Source organism: Ambystoma mexicanum, chromosome 10 (assembly GCF_040938575.1).
Source record: "Ambystoma mexicanum isolate Mex_15411 chromosome 10, UKY_AmexF1_1, whole genome shotgun sequence".
Classification (NCBI taxonomy): domain Eukaryota; kingdom Metazoa; phylum Chordata; class Amphibia; order Caudata; family Ambystomatidae; genus Ambystoma; species Ambystoma mexicanum.
Window position 1 is genome coordinate 99,218,572 of NC_090932.1, and position 17,004 is coordinate 99,235,575.

Here is a 17,004-nt window from a genome sequence, read left to right on the forward strand (position 1 = left end):
GGCTCCCGCGATTTAACGCTACCGGTGCTCGCTGTCAGGAAAAATCATGGTAGTTTGTTGTAAAACCCATAACACCAGCCAGTCAGAGAGGAAAGGGTAGCATTTGACTGCTACATGAGTTTCTAGACGCAGGGCATACTAAGTACCCCCTCCAGCACTCTACTGTAAGATAGGGTGTGCTGGGTCTAGGAATTTAAAAGACTATTAAAGTCAAATTCACTTTACTTACTCTGGGAAACAGTAGTTTATCCCAGAGAAGGTATTTAAACCTTGGGAAAGCCTGAAAAGGTTTCCCTGTGCCACTGCACTGAGGGTGCTGTGTGACACAAATGAAAAGCTGATGCCTTTGGAGTTGGTTAGACTCCATAACCAAAAAGAAACACAAGAGTAAAACACATTTCAAAACACATGAGAGAGTGGGAAAAAGGGTCACGCTCTCTCCAGGTAAATAAATCAAGTCCTCAAAATCCAGCAAAGTTGCTGGGGTTTTCTAAGGTGAAGGGAATTATCACATTTATGAGAAGTCTCCCTAACAGTGATGAGGAATCTGCAGGAGAAGAATGGAACAAGTTACTTACCTGTAACTGTTGTTCTCCAGCATGGATTCACATGCTCATGAATATTCCCCGTCTGGCTGGGAATCCTCGGTAAATAAAAAACAGTTTCAGTTTTGTTTCTAAACTGTCTTTCTCCTATAAACCAATCACTGACTGCATTCCCCAAAAGAATCGGACTTGTGCCGGTGCCGGGGGTGTAGTTTCTTCTTGTGGGTAGAGGACGAATGGCTGCAGGAATGAGATCTCATTAATTTTTCTCTGATGACCGTCTTCCTTTTCTGGAGTAGGCCCCTCCATTTCGGCCCCCGAAGACCGAACGGTTGACCGCACTGGGATTTAGAGGGTGGTCGGCCTACTGTAAGCGTTGCCGTCTGTTTCCTGAGGGACTTTGCATTAATTTTGCCACATGACGTACAGCCCTCAGTGTCATGACCAGTGCAGAGGTACCACACGCAGATGTTGAGTGGATCGGCCACAGACAATTTCCAGCTGCAGTCCCTGCAACGTTTGAATCCAGAGACTTGGGATGCGGACATGGTCGAGCTTGTGTCAAGAGAAAAATGACAAAAAACGTCAAGTGAAATCAAAGTTATCGATGCAGTGTTGCTCTCGAGCAGCATGCTGACACGCAGAAAAAGAACTGAGCTAAGGGCCGTAGGGACACAGTATATGTACGACGACCGATGTCACGCCCGGAGCAAACGACTGAGAATCGAATCAAGGCGGATCGACGGCAGAGTCTAGGTACACTATGCCCAAATGTCAAAAGGTTTTCTGAGCAGCAGATGCTGGAATGGATGTCTATCTAATGAGGAATCTGTGGGAGAAAGGCAATCCATTGAAACAGAGACAGTACAGAAGGGAACATATGCTTGGCAGGAGAGTAAACCAAGCTACTACAACAGAACATAGCAAGTCTTGGACACGCACCCATATGAGAGCCAAAGAATAAGAGGGCCTGGGACCCTGAGAGAAACTGAGGCAGTCCACAAGAAAGCATACACTTGGCAGGAGAGTAAACTAAGCTATTGTGACTATACATTGCAAGTCTGGGATCTGCACCCACATGAGAATTTGAGAATAAGAGGGTCTTGGACCCTGAAAGCAAACAGATCACAAGAAAACCTATGCTTGGCAGGAAAGTACAACAAGCTGGTTTACTACAGAACTGCAAGTCTGGGACTGGCACCCATATGAAAATGTAAAACGTACAGTAAAGTTCATCCAAGAAGATCCAGGGTCTGGGAACGAAGATAAAGAAAGGAAAGGTAGAACCAGAAGGAATCCAGGGGGAAAAAAGTTAAACCCTAATCCTTGGGAGTTATACATTGTGGTACATTTCTTTTGTCATTTTCATCACCCGAGAAATTGGGAACTTTTCTGTTGGAAAGAACTGCAATTACCACTTTACTTTGGAAGGGAACACCCTTGCACATTTGATTTAGATTATTAGTGTTAGGGTCAGAAGTTGGTCTTTGGGACACGACCATGAGGACATTTTATTTTGACATCCTGACATTTTCACTCGTTTTTGTGAGGCAGGGAAACCCCTCTTAGCTTTAGGAACAGTGAGGCCTTTCTCCCAACTAAAACTATGCCACCTTTGTGTCCAAGCCTTACTTACATAGGACACATAAAATAATTGTTGGATAATAACCAATTTTGTTGCAATGTGCAACTCCTATGCCCATGTAGTATCATGACATTTAAGACATGCATTTGGTGGACTAAAAGATCTGAAGCAAATACACATTAAGTAATGGTCTAATAGCAATGAAATTATAGCGCACACAATAGTGGTCCAGTCCTCGATTCATGCTGTGTATTGTGACTTTGTTTTCATTCCGGACCACCCGGTTCCAATCAGAGTCCTCATTTTTATATACCCTTGTGATGACAAGGCCAGAAAGAGAAATCTAAAGTGCGTATTAAAAAAGGAAGACCTTTTCAAAAAGCATTTAGGGCCAAGCACAAACACATTTGTCTTGCATCCGTTTAGGTCAGGGATCAGCAAACTTTCTCCAGATGTTTTGTACCACACCTTCTGTGAGCCCTAGCCAGCTTAGCCAATGGCGTGTGATCATGGAATTCACTATTCAAAGTATTAGGTGAACCATAAGTTGGTTGCAGATTACTGACAACCTCCATTAATGCACGCAAAATGCTAGAAATAATTGATGTACAAGTGACACTCCAAGACAAATGTTTTGGAGAGCAATTAAGTCGTTAGCTGCAGATTGTTGTCAGGTGAAGGTAGACTAAAAATCAGGGCAAAGACTTTGGTCACTCAAATTCAAATACAGATTTACGAAAATTATAATTACAACTAAAGTAGGAAAAAAATATTAAAAAGGTGCTAACATTTCATTCTAAACTGTGTAAATAGATGATTTACCAAAACAACATTTAGATATTAGATCTCATGTGGGAAAATATTTTTTAATTTTGAAACTGACAACAAATTTAAATGTTTCAGATCAAAAACGTGCTCTTCAATATATGCACTATGAACATGGGCTAGAGCAGGGCTTGGCAGTTATAAAACCTTCTGTTATTTTCGATGGTCCTTAACATTGCAAGTGTTCAATGCATGCAATAAAACTGAAGTATCTTCATGTATTGACTGTATTAAAAAGGGTTTTTAAAAATTCTAAGTTCACACTGCTTACCTCACTGTCCAGGGGACTCTGTTTCTGAGGGCTTAGCGTTGCCTTGTGCTACATAACAGAAACAAAATATCAAAAGCTGTCAATACAAGGGTAGATTTTCAGTTTTAATTAGAATTTTATATATCTGGGATTGTGACAACTATTTTGTTTGTGTCCAAGTAAATTAAAAGGGAGAGCAGTTTTATTCAAATTGTTTTCATATACACAAAACAGTTCGGTTGAATGCGGTTACTGTTGAATTGTAGAACAGATACTTTTTTAAAAACATTGCCCAGACATCAATGCCTTCCTGTTCTCATTCACATATAAACCAAAAGTGATGCCCTATGGAACTGAAACACTTTTTGTAGTAGGTTTCTTACATGAAAGTAGAGAAAGCTAAGGAGAAGAAGCTAGGACTGTAGCTAGTGAGCCGAAAGACATTTAATAATTCATTCAATTTTACTAATATTCCATTATAAAAACATTCAACAATAGAGAAAATTTCAATAAAAAAAAACTTGTTTATAAAAATTCTCTTTCAACATAGTTAGACCCATTTGTATGTATGTTGCTCAAAACTGAAACTTACACCATCTCACTTCATATCAAGTAAATCATTTCATTGTGAAGAGCATTTTTGTGCAAAAACGGTAAATTGTGCAAAGTTATCCAAGACATTTATAAAAGTTGCAGTTCTCTTGCTAAGTGGTGAATCCACTATGGCTACCCACTCATTTTTGGTTTATATGTGATAGTTCTAACCCTAGATGCCTATGAAGAAGGGGTTTCCCACAATTAGATTTAATTCCTGTTCTCATTCTTCAGCTTTTTAGAAAAATGCCCATTGCCTAAATGTCCAGAACACACATGGATCACATTTACCCCAGACCAGTACATGTGGAGGCCTTCGAAACAAGACAATCGCTAAGGTTATTCAACTACTCAAAGGCGGGGGGGCATTGAGGCACAGGCCCACAAGACATGGGGCGGGAGGGCGGGGCACAGGCCCACAAGACATGGGGCGGGAGGGCGGGGCACAGGCCCACAAGACATGGGGCGGGAGGGCGGGGCACATGCCCACAAGACATGGGGCGGGAGGGCGGGGCACAGGCCCACAAGACATGGGGCGGGAGGGCGGGGCACAGGCCCACAAGACATGGGGCGGGAGGGCGGGGCACAGGCCCACAAGACATGGGGCGGGAGGGCGGGGCTCAGGCCCACAAGACAGGGAGGCGGGAGGGCGGGGCACTGGCCCACAAGACAGGGAGGCGGGAGGGCGGGGCACTGGCCCACAAGACAGGGAGGCGGGAGGGCGGGGCACTGGCCCACAAGACGGAGGCGGGAGGGCGGGGCACTGGCCCACAAGACAGGGAGGCGGGAGAGCAGGGCACTGGCCCACAAGACAGGGAGGCGGGAGGGCAGGGCACTGGCCCACAAGACAGGGGGTGGGAGGATTAGTCCATCTATTTTAAGAGGACAAATTTCAGAAGCAGCTCCCAGTGATATAAAAGAGAGAGTCAACTGTTACTAGTCTCACAGAGGAGATACCGAGTGCTAGGTAGAATTTCCATCTTATGTGTAATTGTCCCCACTGAGTGAGCCCCCCAGCACTTTTTGCTGGACTATTGTGTTTTTACGACCCTCTCGAGTGAGTGGGAACCTTTTTCCTCACTCAGCCATTCTTTTTCTGTGACTGTGAACCCTTTTTAGTTAACCTTGATGTAATCTGCTTTCCTCCATCTTTTTCAATGACATCTGTATTTTACTACTGCAGCACACAGCATCTTCTGTGCAGTGCTGCTGGGAGCTCCTTGAGATTCCCTCTTTGGTTTCATTTTATTTTTCTGTGCTAACTTATTGTTACCAGGATAAGGGGATACTTAGGGGATACTTATTATCCTAATGGCTGGTAGCAGTGGATATTTGTTACCTACTTTTTCTGCTTTTTACACACAGGCGGCTGTCACAGCTGCAGTAAAGGACACATGGGTCACCATTGACCTAAAATGGTGCCTGTTTATCTACGCCAACTCACAATGGCTTGCCCTTTCTTGAGACTTTCTCTGCTAACCTGGGTGAGGGAAGTCCTGCTCACTCCTTTGTCTTCGACAGGCTCCCATTGGGAAGTCTGCCCGGAGGCACCAGTGTGTCTGGGAGGACAGGAAGCTGGAAGGACACCCAAACTCCTCAGGTCTTTGTCCTCTAGTGTATCTGCTCTGGATCCAGTTCTAACTGGGTGCCTGGCTGTCCCTTTGGGACAGCAACCACCCAGGTGTGAATGATGCATGCATGCTGATTGGCTGGGATACTGCATAAAAGGTGAGGGTCTGATGTTGAAGCCAGAGTCGACCACTGGAAGAAACATTCTGAAGGACGTCTGCAGCCACCTTAGGCGACGCCAAGCCGACAGTGATCCCTGTAGCTCCAGCCCTTTCTTATGAGCGATAGGGAAGATCCACACCAGACGACTTCCTCCCTTGGACTGGTTGGCCTAAGCAGCCTCGAAACCATCTAATATTTTACCCATTCCACCAAGTGCTGTGACCTTTCCAGGCACGCAAAACCTGAATACCATGGGACCTCTGGCAAACCTGTGGGCATCTTCCTGAGCCAATAGAGACTCCATCCCGATCGTAGAAGTCAAGGACAGAGAGAAGGAAGACATTCTGCTGGGTGACAACTGTTGCTGCTCCAAAGCCTGTGGCGAGCCTCCACAACCAAGTGCTGCGAAGATCGTCTGCTGGGCATTACTGTGACCGAGTCTGACCCTCTGTTCCTGCCAAAAATTCTTAATCCAGCCACCAACCACAGGTACCCGAGCCAGAGCTGCTGTCATTTTACCTTGAGGACCCCCCAGTGACATTGCTCTTCTTCATCAAAGAAGGTAAGGTCTAACTCCTGGGTACTTACCTATGCAGTTTATGTGTTGCTGTTCGCTCCCTCTGAGCTTTTTGAGTCACATTGGCATTGACGACCAAACAGTCTTCTTCCTTTCTCAAGGACATCAAACTTCAAGGCACGACCAACGTCCAGCAAATGCAATGTCCTTTCCGCCGTTGTAGAAGGATTCGGGAAGAAGACTGGAAGAACCAAAGGCTTGCTGAGATGGAATTCTGTAGGAACCTTTGGCATACAAGTGGGGTGGGTCTGCAGCACCATCCTTGTAGCGTGGAAAGACAAGTATGGCTGCTTGCAAGAAAGGACCTGGACCTCCCTGACTCGCCTGGCCCGAGGTGAGGGCCACCAAAAAAGCAGTCTTCCACGAGAGAAACTTTAAAGGGGCTTGATGCATAGGTCCAAAAGGGGCCCCATGAGCTTAGTCAGCACAATGTTGAGCTCCCAAGCCAGAGCAGAAGCCTTCACTGGTGGAAAAGTCCTGAAGAGGCTGTGGAGGAACTCCTTGACAAGCCTGTGCAACCACAGGGATAGCTTACCATTCGTCCTGTTTTAACACGATATGGCAGCCAGATGCACCTTGATAGAGGCCTCAGCCTGGCCAGCCTTGGCCAAGGATGCAGATACAGGAAGAGCTGCAATGCTGTGACTCGCAGCAGTGTAATCTTCCGAGTTCTGCACCATACTGAGAAGCTTGTGGCTGTAGCACAACATAGAGGACGCTCTGGTCTTGGCCAGGATCATCTTGGCAGGGAATAATGCTCAAGGTCTAGGGCTGCAGGGGCCAGGCTGTGGGGCTCAGTGACCCTGGGTCGTGGTGCAGTATTGCTCTTGGGAGAAGATTGGGAAGTGGAGGCAGCAGGATGGACGGAACCACTGACAGATGGAGCAGGTCTGGGTACCAGATCTGCCATGGCCACACCAGAAGGATTATCATCATCCAGCAATGACATTGTCTGAGTGGGTTGGTCAGACGTAGCGGGACCGGAGAGAAGGCATAGAGGAATAGCTCCTACAAAAGGAACAAAAAGGCGTACCTCAGACCCCCCCCAGCTGAGGAAACCTGCTGCCGAACCTCTGGTACTTGGAGTTGGCTGCCATCACAAAGTGGTCGATTCGAGGTTGACAACACTTGCTGAAGAGAAGAGATACTTAATCCTGACGAAGCTCCTACTTGTGGCCGGAAAGCAGCTCTCTGCTGAGCGAGTCTGCGATGGTGAGCCAGGTGAAATGGGACGAGATAAATGCTCTGAAGAATGGCCCAGTGCCACACGGACTGGGCTTCCAGGGAGAGAACGAGAGAGCAGGTCCTGCCTGCGGTTTCTGGATGTTGAACATGATAGTGGTTTTGTCCATGAAGATCTTCACCACCTTCCCCCGTAGCTGAGGCAGGAATGATTGAGAGCCCAGAAGACTGCATGGAGCTCCAGGACATTGATGTGAAGGTCCTTTCCCTCTGGGAGTCAGAGGCCTCTGGTGTGCGACTTTCCAATGTGGGCTCCACATCCCTTTAGGGAGGCATCCGTGGTGACCATGGCCTGGTATGGTGGGACCTGAAAAGGAGCCCCCCCCCCACGCCAGATGTGGGCGCACTCCCCACCATCGTAGAGCTTGCCAGAACTCCTGGTTGAGGGTGATCTTGTCTGTCCAAGCACCCGTGACTTGCAGTCATCGTGCATCCAGGAACTCTTGAAGAGGTCTCATCCACAGCCTGCAGAATAGAACGAGGTGGATGCAGGATGACTTCTTCACCAACAGCGACTTGGTGGCCTGTACTGTAGCGGGTTGCGCCAACTACAGGCGCTGCGCCAACTACAGGCGCTGCACCTTCCCCACGATGGTTGCCACCGTCTCGTCCGAGGGTGTCGACAGGCATACAACCGTGTTGAGACGGGCGCCCATGAACAGAGCGTTGTGCGATGGCTCCATACAGGACTTTGGATAACTGAAGGAGAATCCAAGCTCAGTCAGCAATGAACGGTCTCTGCCGTGTGCTGGTTTGCCAGAGCGTGAGAGTGGGAATGGAGGAGCCAGTTGTCCAGATAAGGGTATATGTGGATGCCCTTGACAAGTAGATGTGCCGTCACCAGGGTCAAACACTTCATCAACACCCAGGGGCCATCTTCAGGCCGAAGGGCAACGCTTTGAACTGATAGTGCTGTACCTGGACCACAAATCGCAGGAACATTCGATGCTTTTGGTGGATGGGGACGTGAAAGTAAGCGGCTTGAAGATCCAACGTCGCCAGAAGTCCCCATTCCTCCAGCCAGCCGAGCATGTGCTGCAACGTGACCGTTAAGAACTTCTGGGACTTCAAGTACTTGTTGAGGCGTCTTAAATCTAGGATCGGCCTGCACCCTCCTAGCGTTTAACGAAGGAGAAAGTATCTGGAGTACACTATGAATCTCCGGAGGCACTCAAGAACTTGTTCTATTGCCCCCCCCTTTCTTAACATGGCTTGAACCTCCTGCAGCAGTTGGGCCACCTGTAGCTCGTGACACACCACAGGAGGAATGGGAGGACACCTGTGCTGGAATTCTAAGGCATGCCCCTGATGAAGAACGTCCAGCACCCATTTGTTTGTGGGGATGGTTTTCAACTTGTCAGCAAAGTTTGCTAGCCGACTTCCCACTGGGGTGTGGAAGTGGGGTCCTGATCCCCGGCGGTTCAGGCCTGCTTGGGCATCTGCATCCTGGCTTGTCGGCGACAACGATGCTGGCCTCCGCTGCTGTAGGTTTATGAACGGCCTCTGTAGGCCTTGGCCTTGTGGATCGTGGAATGGGAGGGCTGACTATAGGGGGGGTGTTCTACCCTTTTCAGGACCTGCCAGCCTTCCCCCTCGAAGACCGACAGAGGCCCTCCTCTGCTGCAATGTCCTCAGCGAGCACGCTGTCTGCGTAGCCGTCTTAATCATCTGTAGAGACTCTCCCATGGTCTTGCCGAACAGATTGTCCCCATCAAGGATATTTCCACATATGCCCTGAAGTTAGTGGCCTTCAGCGAGCCTTGGCGTCAAAGGGACACCCCATTGCCTATATGGAGGAATCTGGCATCTGCGATTTTCAAAGCCACAGTGATGGCATGATCCGAGGCCACCTCTCCTTCTTGGAACAGGGACATGGCCTCAACCTTCTTGTCCTCCGGAACGAAGTCCAGAATGGATCCAAGCATATATCACAGTGCTACCTGGGTCATTTCCACCACAAACACATTCTTAGTAGTTGTCCCTGGGTCTAGAGACAACCTTTTTTCTGCAGTAGTTCTTGTACTGCAGTGACCCCTACTCTGGTTAGGGAGTATTTTGTGTTCCACTAACACAACCATATTACACCGGTGAGCATGAGTCACACAGTGCAGACATCCTCCTTCGGTCCCCTGAAACTCATGCGGAGGCCCCTCAGACTGCCCAGCTTTGTGTTTTCCCTTTTCCTGCACCTATGCGATGTCAGTAGTGTAGACTTATCTTTTACCTGTAATCACAAGCGGCCTACAGGGTTTCTCCTTTTAAAGACTATGGACAAACTCTTGCGAACTTTGAAAGCTCTGTAAAAGTGCATTCATTCTGATTGTTGAACTGCCATTTTCCTTTGTTCCCTTGGAGCCCTGGCATCTGAGAACAATCATTGTATTTTGAAACCACACTGGAGATTATATATCCTCTTCAGTGTGATATATCACAGAATTTCACTCAATGTATCTCGTGAAGTAATTAAATTAAGCATAAACGTGCCTGTTTCTGAGTTTGTGGATAAACTGGGAACTTTATATACTAATGCCAATTTATTTTTTACTTACCAGGTTATTCAGATAACTAGTTTATACAAATAGAGTAGTACTTCACTGTTGACTAACAGTCTTCCCATTGGGATTTACAGGTATTTATTTTGTTTACTTACAAAGATTAAATTTTATTTTAAACACAGTGTATTGTGCATTTCCTTACATCATTGAACTGTGGTTTGACCTAATGTTATACCAATTACTATATATTTCCAGTATATGATGCATAGCATACTTGGTTGTGTGCTTGTTGTGGGCCCAACTGTACCTTGTTGCAAGTCCACTAACCATTTTCAAATACTTTAGAAATAATCCAGGCACATGTTTATGTATAGCATGTTTACCTTAAGTTAACACAGTAGCTATCCCTTTACTGGGAAGTATTTCAGGATTCTAGATTCATGTCCCCCGCTTTCTAAGGTACTATTTACCCTAAGGAAATCTTCTAGGAGACAGCATATCACAAATGTATAGTTCAGTGAGCCAGAAGTGCCCCTTATTTGCACAACCTCCACTCAGATTTGTAAGGATCTTGGGCACTTTCTCATAACGTTCGGCAAAGCTATCACATACCCTGCCATCCTAGAAGATCATCTGAAGCCACATCCTCAAATGCCCATCCCTCATATGAGAATGTTGCAGACCGACACATTGATACCATTCGCCACATGTTCATCTCAGACTCATCCTGCTAAGCACTCTTTTTACATGCTACTTCCTTTAAATCATGTTTTCATCTACCACACAGACCCATACCATCTTGCACTTCACACAATCTTTCTAAATACAATTTTTTCTTACCAATTCACATAGCAATAGCTCAACCACTTATGCCCCATTTTCATGTGATAAATTCTCCAGTGCATTTGTTCATAACCCCTTTACAAAATATGGCACATCAAAATACCCACGCCAAAAGAAATAGTTGTATGTAAAACTAGCAAGCTTGACAATTACTTTAACAAAGTCGAGCACAGCCTCCCTCTGGACGTGTTTGTTCCTAATTCTCTCTTCTTCATACTGAAGGGCAGCAAGTTGCGCCTCCCGCCTGGTGCGTTCCACTAATTGCTCCCTCCGTCGTTGGAACTCCAGCTCATTCTGTGAGAGCAAGACAAAAAATAAAAATAATATTTACAGCGAAGATCAAATACACAGCCCTGAATGACCATCAAAGTAGAGTTTCTTTGAGGGAAAAAAATCCTCAAACATTTTTAGCATTTAGTAATTATTGAATGCTCATGAGTACGGTATCCAGTCATTTTATTGGAAACAAAACAATTTCAGAGTCGATAAAAACACTGAAAAGTGGGGTAACGGGTTAAAATCGGTTGGAATGGGTTTGGGGTGGATTTAAAAGGGTGGAAAAGGGGGGATTTAGCGGTACCACCCCCAAAATAAAATAAAAAAGTAAAATAAATCATTATTTTGTCCATTCTTATGTACCACTCTGTTTTGTGGTCGTTAAAATGACCTATATCCATGAGAACATGCAAGTCATGCCTTGGCAACATTAATGGATGTCAATGGATTTGCAGATTTATACATTTGTGCTTTTTCTTTTTAAATGCTCTTATTCTGCTACTGTCCCAACTGGATCACCGCAGAGAAACATAATAAAATGGACAATAAATACATACATTGGAGGTAAAGCAATGAATTCAAATACATTAGTCATTTGGGTTGGATAACTATTTGGTAATAATTGCCAACATCGGCAGGATGAAGGTAGGGGAATATTTGAACACTGAAATTCTGCAGAGAAAGAAATACAAACATACATTGAATACAGAACAGTATTCAAAATACACCAGTCACTCTTTACACCACAAGATGAGCAAAGGGTATGTAGCTTCTTTAGAGATTTAAGGCCACGGTAAGATATCCATGGATATTTTTGTTACCTAGTGCCAGTTTTTATTTTCACACTCTTTGTACACTGCATGCATTTGCCCTCATTTTGAAAGCTTTTCAGAGTCTGAGAGATGATCAAAGAAATTACACTGTACCTTCTGTTCATAGCAGGTTTTATTGGCTCGTGGCACTATGCATAGCCGGATCCTACATTTGCCATTTCCAGCTTTGCATGAAGAGGAAGGTTTTATCCCCCGCCCCCAAATGTAAAGAGGAGGTTTTGCAGGGCATTCATAGGCACAGGAATTTTGCTTACTTTTTTCTCCATGTGGAAGAGATATGGACTGTATTCCTCTGAAGGGGATAGGGATATTTGGGTCTACCTGCTAAAGCCACCTGGAGGTGGATGGATCTACAGTGGAGCATGAAATGGTCCATGAGGAAACTGAAGATGTGCCATATAAATTGGTTTCTTGTGGTTAGGTGTGGGGTGGTGGTGTGTGTGTGGCGCATTCAAGGAGTGGAGGGGAAAGAAGGGAAGCAGAGGCAAACTGGCTGGGTCGAACCCTGGATCTGCCTGAATAAGGGGATCTGTGCATGTGATACTGGGGAGGAGACAGGGTCTAGGGATCCTGGCTGCAATTGTTAAGGGTGTCAGTGTACCCTACATAGGGAAGAAGGTATCTGCTGCATGGGGAGGTTGGTTTAAGTCTTCAGCAGCATAGGACAGGATCTAACCAGAGGGCAATGGGTTCAGGAACCTGATTATAATGGAGAGGGATCCCAGAGGAACCAGACTGGTGAGGGGCTGGAATGCAACAAGGAAGTCGTTTAGAGCTGGGCATTGATTGGTAGCATGGGATATCATATAATGGACATAGACTAGATTCCAGGTGACCCTTCCTGGTGAGAATTGGTGCTGCGGGAGTAGTGCAGAATAGCAGTACACCTGAGGGATGAGGACAAGAACAAAGGGGTGATGGAACCTGAGGGGAAGTAAAGGTTTTTGGTACGAAGACATTGTTTTTCATCCAGATGTCTGTAGACAGAGGAGGCAGGATTTTGGGTGGACGGGGGGGTACAAGATCTCATCAATCCAAAAAAAGAGAGGAGATGAAACAGTGGAGACAGATTAACCACTGCTGTGGCTTTAGTAGGTGTTGTTGTGGGAAGTGGCCACTGATGGCGGTTGCTGCCCTGCTGTCTCCAAAGGTTATTGGACCATGTAGCTTTGAGGCTCTTGCCAAGATGGAATGATGGGTCTGGACTTGGGATTTGCCGGGTGATTGATGGTGGATGGGCCTTTGGCTCCTTACTAAGAGGAGGGGGTTGGGGGGGCTATTTCCACTTCTCTTTGACCATCAGAGAATTGGGGTGAGTGGGCGATGTGGGCACGAGTGGCAGATTTTAGAGGCTGGCAGGATCAAGACTCTTTGGACTTGCATGCTACCCCGGATAAGGGCAGATGGTGTAGTATCCCTGGATGTAGTGAGCAAGTAAATTAGTGAGTATAGCTATGGGGGACAAGTGTGGGAGCAACAGTAGCATTTAACAGGGTTTCTGGATTTTGGGCAAATGGTCTGTGCCTTTGCATGCACCCAGTAGAAATAGATGGGTGGGATGAAATTCATTGACAAAGTAAGTGGAAAACTTTGTGGGACCCGGTCAGTCTTTTGATGTGCTCTTGGACAAGCACATTGCCGAAGGTAGCGGAGAGCTGAGGCCTTATGAGGAAAAGGCAGGCTGGGGTGGAAGCAGAGTGATGACATGGCTTTGGGGCCGCAGTGTGGGGAAGCAGATGTGAAAAAGATGGGACAGGTAATTCCAGTAAGAGAAGCAGGCACATGGTTGGAGAAGTTTGGAAATCTGGCTTTGATGGACTGCTTCAGAACAGTTAAGGCAGGTAGCTGAGCTGCAGGGGTCCGAGATGTATCGAGAGGCACCCAACCAGAGCCATCAGGAACTAGCTTGTCAATTTCAATGTGCATTTCATTGAATGCAGATTCTCTCATGTGTTTGTGTGTGTTTCATGACTGCTGCAAAACCAGTGTTTGGTGCACGTTCGTGTCCCTCTGCAATAAAGCACATGCTTTCCCCTGGAATTCATATGTGCCATATTTGAAGGTTTTGACTGGGATGTGCACTTCAATTTACTCTGATTTGGTTTTGTCTTAAGATTATTTGCCCATTCAGAATGTGGTAGCACTGACTAGTGACAGATTTAGCTCTACCCTACTCTCGAAGGGCTACTGTACTATGGTTTGGAGAACCTGCTGCAGTGCTTAAGATGGCTCATGTGTTGCATGGTGCTTTTGGCCCAGCAGTTACTATGGAGCTGTGGGTGGTGGGACGGAGACGGGATTAGCAGCTTCACACTTTCTCTACTTTCTACAATAGTGGTGTTCCTTATTTGTGCATTCCATGTAGCTTGGAACATTTTGCATGATTTTGTTAGTTATGTTTTGCAATGGTAGCCGACAGCTATTTTCAGTAGTTGAGTCACCCTGCGAGAGTAATACTTCTCAAATCTACGAAATGAAGCAAGTTGTGAAATAATTTGTCAAGTTAACTGAGTCGCTCAAATATGCAAGCAAGCTCAGTACATTATCACTGTTGTACATGCATCAGTACAACAGCTTATAATTAACGAACTGCTTTCAAATGTATGTCTTAAGATGTAGAAATGATCAAGGATATACATCAAATGGGATGGACAGACTGAGGCTTCTTTTTCTAATGAGTGGGCAACGGATAGGGGCATCGCCAAACATTCTATGCCTGGAGACTAACAGAGGAACATAAATGATCTTGGATCTCAAATCACAATATCAAGTGTGTGTGTTATTTTTTCCACATTACTCGATTAGTGGTGGCATTCCAGCCATGAGACAGAATATTTCAACTTCTCTATTAATATTAGAACTCAGCCTATCAAAGAACAAACTGTAATTTAGCTATGCAGAAAATTGCTGTAACATTCCCTTTCTATACGTATATCATGGTTTCAAGATCACTTCTTGAAAGGTTAAATCACTGAGGTAAAATAGACATGGGCATGTGGCGGGGTAGAAGGTATGGAGGGGTGTGAAAGGATAGAGAAACAAATTACTTGCTTCTCTGTAATCTTCCTTCTGATGGATGATCCTCCCACAGATTCCTCATCCATGACAACCCTATCCCAGCGCACCTGTTCTCCGGAAATGTTTCCATCGAGAGGGGGGCAGCGTGGCTTGGTTCGACGACTATGCACAGGATAGGACATTGGGGCCAGTATATATATAGCGGCATCAGGCCCTGTAACTTCAGTTCCAACCTTTTTCCCCCTTTAAGCCGAGGGACCCTTGAATCGATGGTGTACTAGTTTCCCACAAAGAGGCGCAGGTAGGGAGGGCGATGAGAAATCTGTGGAGGAACATTCATCAAAAAGAACATTACCGAGAGTCTAGTAATTTTTTCTTGTAAGGGATTTTTTCCTCCCACTGATTCCTCATATGGATATACTCACAAAGCAGTATGTAAATCTGGAGGCAGGAGGAACCAAGATCCCCACCTAAACTAGAAAACTCTGGAAGACTGCCCTACCAAACCGGGCATTCTGTTCTATGGAATTTCTTCCACTCAAGAGGGTCTACAGCCACATTTTAGCTCATTGCACCCTTCACAGAGCAGAAACTTCATTTGCATATCAGTCTTTGTCCCATTCACCAGGGCAGTCCAGCACGGAAATGCTAGGCAATTCGCGTTTGAAAAAGAGTACCATCAGCAACCCCAGAAACGTGTTTCGGCCCTGTTGGGCTTTTGTTAGGCAAGATAGTTTGCAGTACCCTTTAGGTGCACTACAACAACCCTGACCTCCTGGCAATAGGAACCCAACCTTTGGTGTAAGCTTGTACTACACAGGTTGGTAGCGTGTTGAGCAGCCAGGCTTATCTTAAGAAGGGTCAATGTGAGCTGTAGGGGACTTACGCAGAGATTCACAGTGACAAGTATTCAATTAAACACTTACACTTACACGCAAGGTTTCTTGAATACACAATTATTAATTCATCAGTCAGTTAGGTAAGCCTTCAGAAGGGAGCAATATAACATTAACACTCAAATATACCTCACAAAATAAACACTCTTAATATCTCTAAATTACAGAGTACCCTTTTGGGATGGCCCACAAACACAACCTACACCCTCAGGTGACTTCAATAGCTAAGGTGCTGGGGAACATTAATATATCACGGTTGTATTTAGGATCATTTAGGAGTAAGTCAAAGGGAATGGTTATTAGAACATACAAGAGACCACAAATATTCTTTAAGCAGGCAATTACTTTCAGATCCCCAATAAGAGTAATTCAGTGGAACAGGCTAAGCCAAAGTCAATGGGCAAAAGTCTATATGAGCTGAAGCAGTTCTTTGCAGTGAAGAAAGAAAAGTCTTTGCACAATGTTTTAGAAGTCTTTGAAGAAAAAGAAGAATCAATGTAGGGCCACAAACTTAGACTTGTGTGTAGTAGAAGATGCAAGCAACTGTACAGCAAGAGGTAAGTTTTTTCAGACTTTCACAATACCTTTGTATTGAAGAAAAAGTGCAGCAGATGACTTTTGTCCCTCAGCAGCTCTGCAGATCTCACAGTTCCTGGGCCTCAGTCGTGGGGACAAGAGGGAGGACTTTTGGGGACGCCTGCAGAGCAATGGGACGGTCACCGCTCGCAAACGGCAATCTTCAAACAAGTGGCTGTTCGGTGTTTCAGCTCCTCACGTCTACCACAAATAGCAACACTGGGGTTCCTGGCTGTCAAGATGGGCTTTCCTTGCTTCTGGGGTCCCGCACTCTGTTGAGGAGCCTCAGGCTTGGACACTCCTGCTTCCTGGGAGTTCGGAGGATCTTCCTGGAGCTCTTGGCCAGCTAAAAGCAACACACACAATCTGGTGTTCCTCTCCCTGGTGTTTCAGTTTCCAGCAGCAACTCTGTGGAAAGTCAACCAGCTCCGAGAGAATGTCCAGGTGGCTTACTTTGGAGTTGAATGGTCCCACCAACTCAAGGGGAGAAGTCGTCCTTGCAGGGGCTTCTCTGTTGATCCAAATTTGGAGTTTCAGCACAGCGGCAGGGCTTCACTGTGCAAACCAACGGTCCAGAGGTTGCAGCAGGCATCCTCTTCAAGTTCTTCTTCGGTTCCTTCGTTCAGTGGTCGAATCTGCCTACCAAGCAAAAAGCCTTGCCTTTTATTCAGTTCTCTCCCATTCATTCCAGCCTAGCTGCCAGTCACCCAGCAGGGTG

General features: G+C 45.9%; 1 protein-coding gene across 6 annotated transcripts in view; it reads right to left on the minus strand.

Annotated features, from left to right (window-relative positions):
• Nucleotides 1-17,004, minus strand: part of LRCH3 (leucine rich repeats and calponin homology domain containing 3) — a 1,351,362-nt gene that overhangs the window by 397,036 nt on the left and 937,322 nt on the right. For all 6 annotated transcript variants that reach the window (XM_069617579.1, XM_069617576.1, XM_069617577.1 and 3 more), the window contains exons 13-14: nucleotides 10,841-10,981; nucleotides 3,227-3,274 (exon numbers count right to left, since the gene is read on the minus strand). In XM_069617579.1, coding sequence (XP_069473680.1) covers nucleotides 3,227-3,274; nucleotides 10,841-10,981 — 189 coding nt within the window. The remainder of the gene's footprint in view (nucleotides 1-3,226; nucleotides 3,275-10,840; nucleotides 10,982-17,004) is intronic.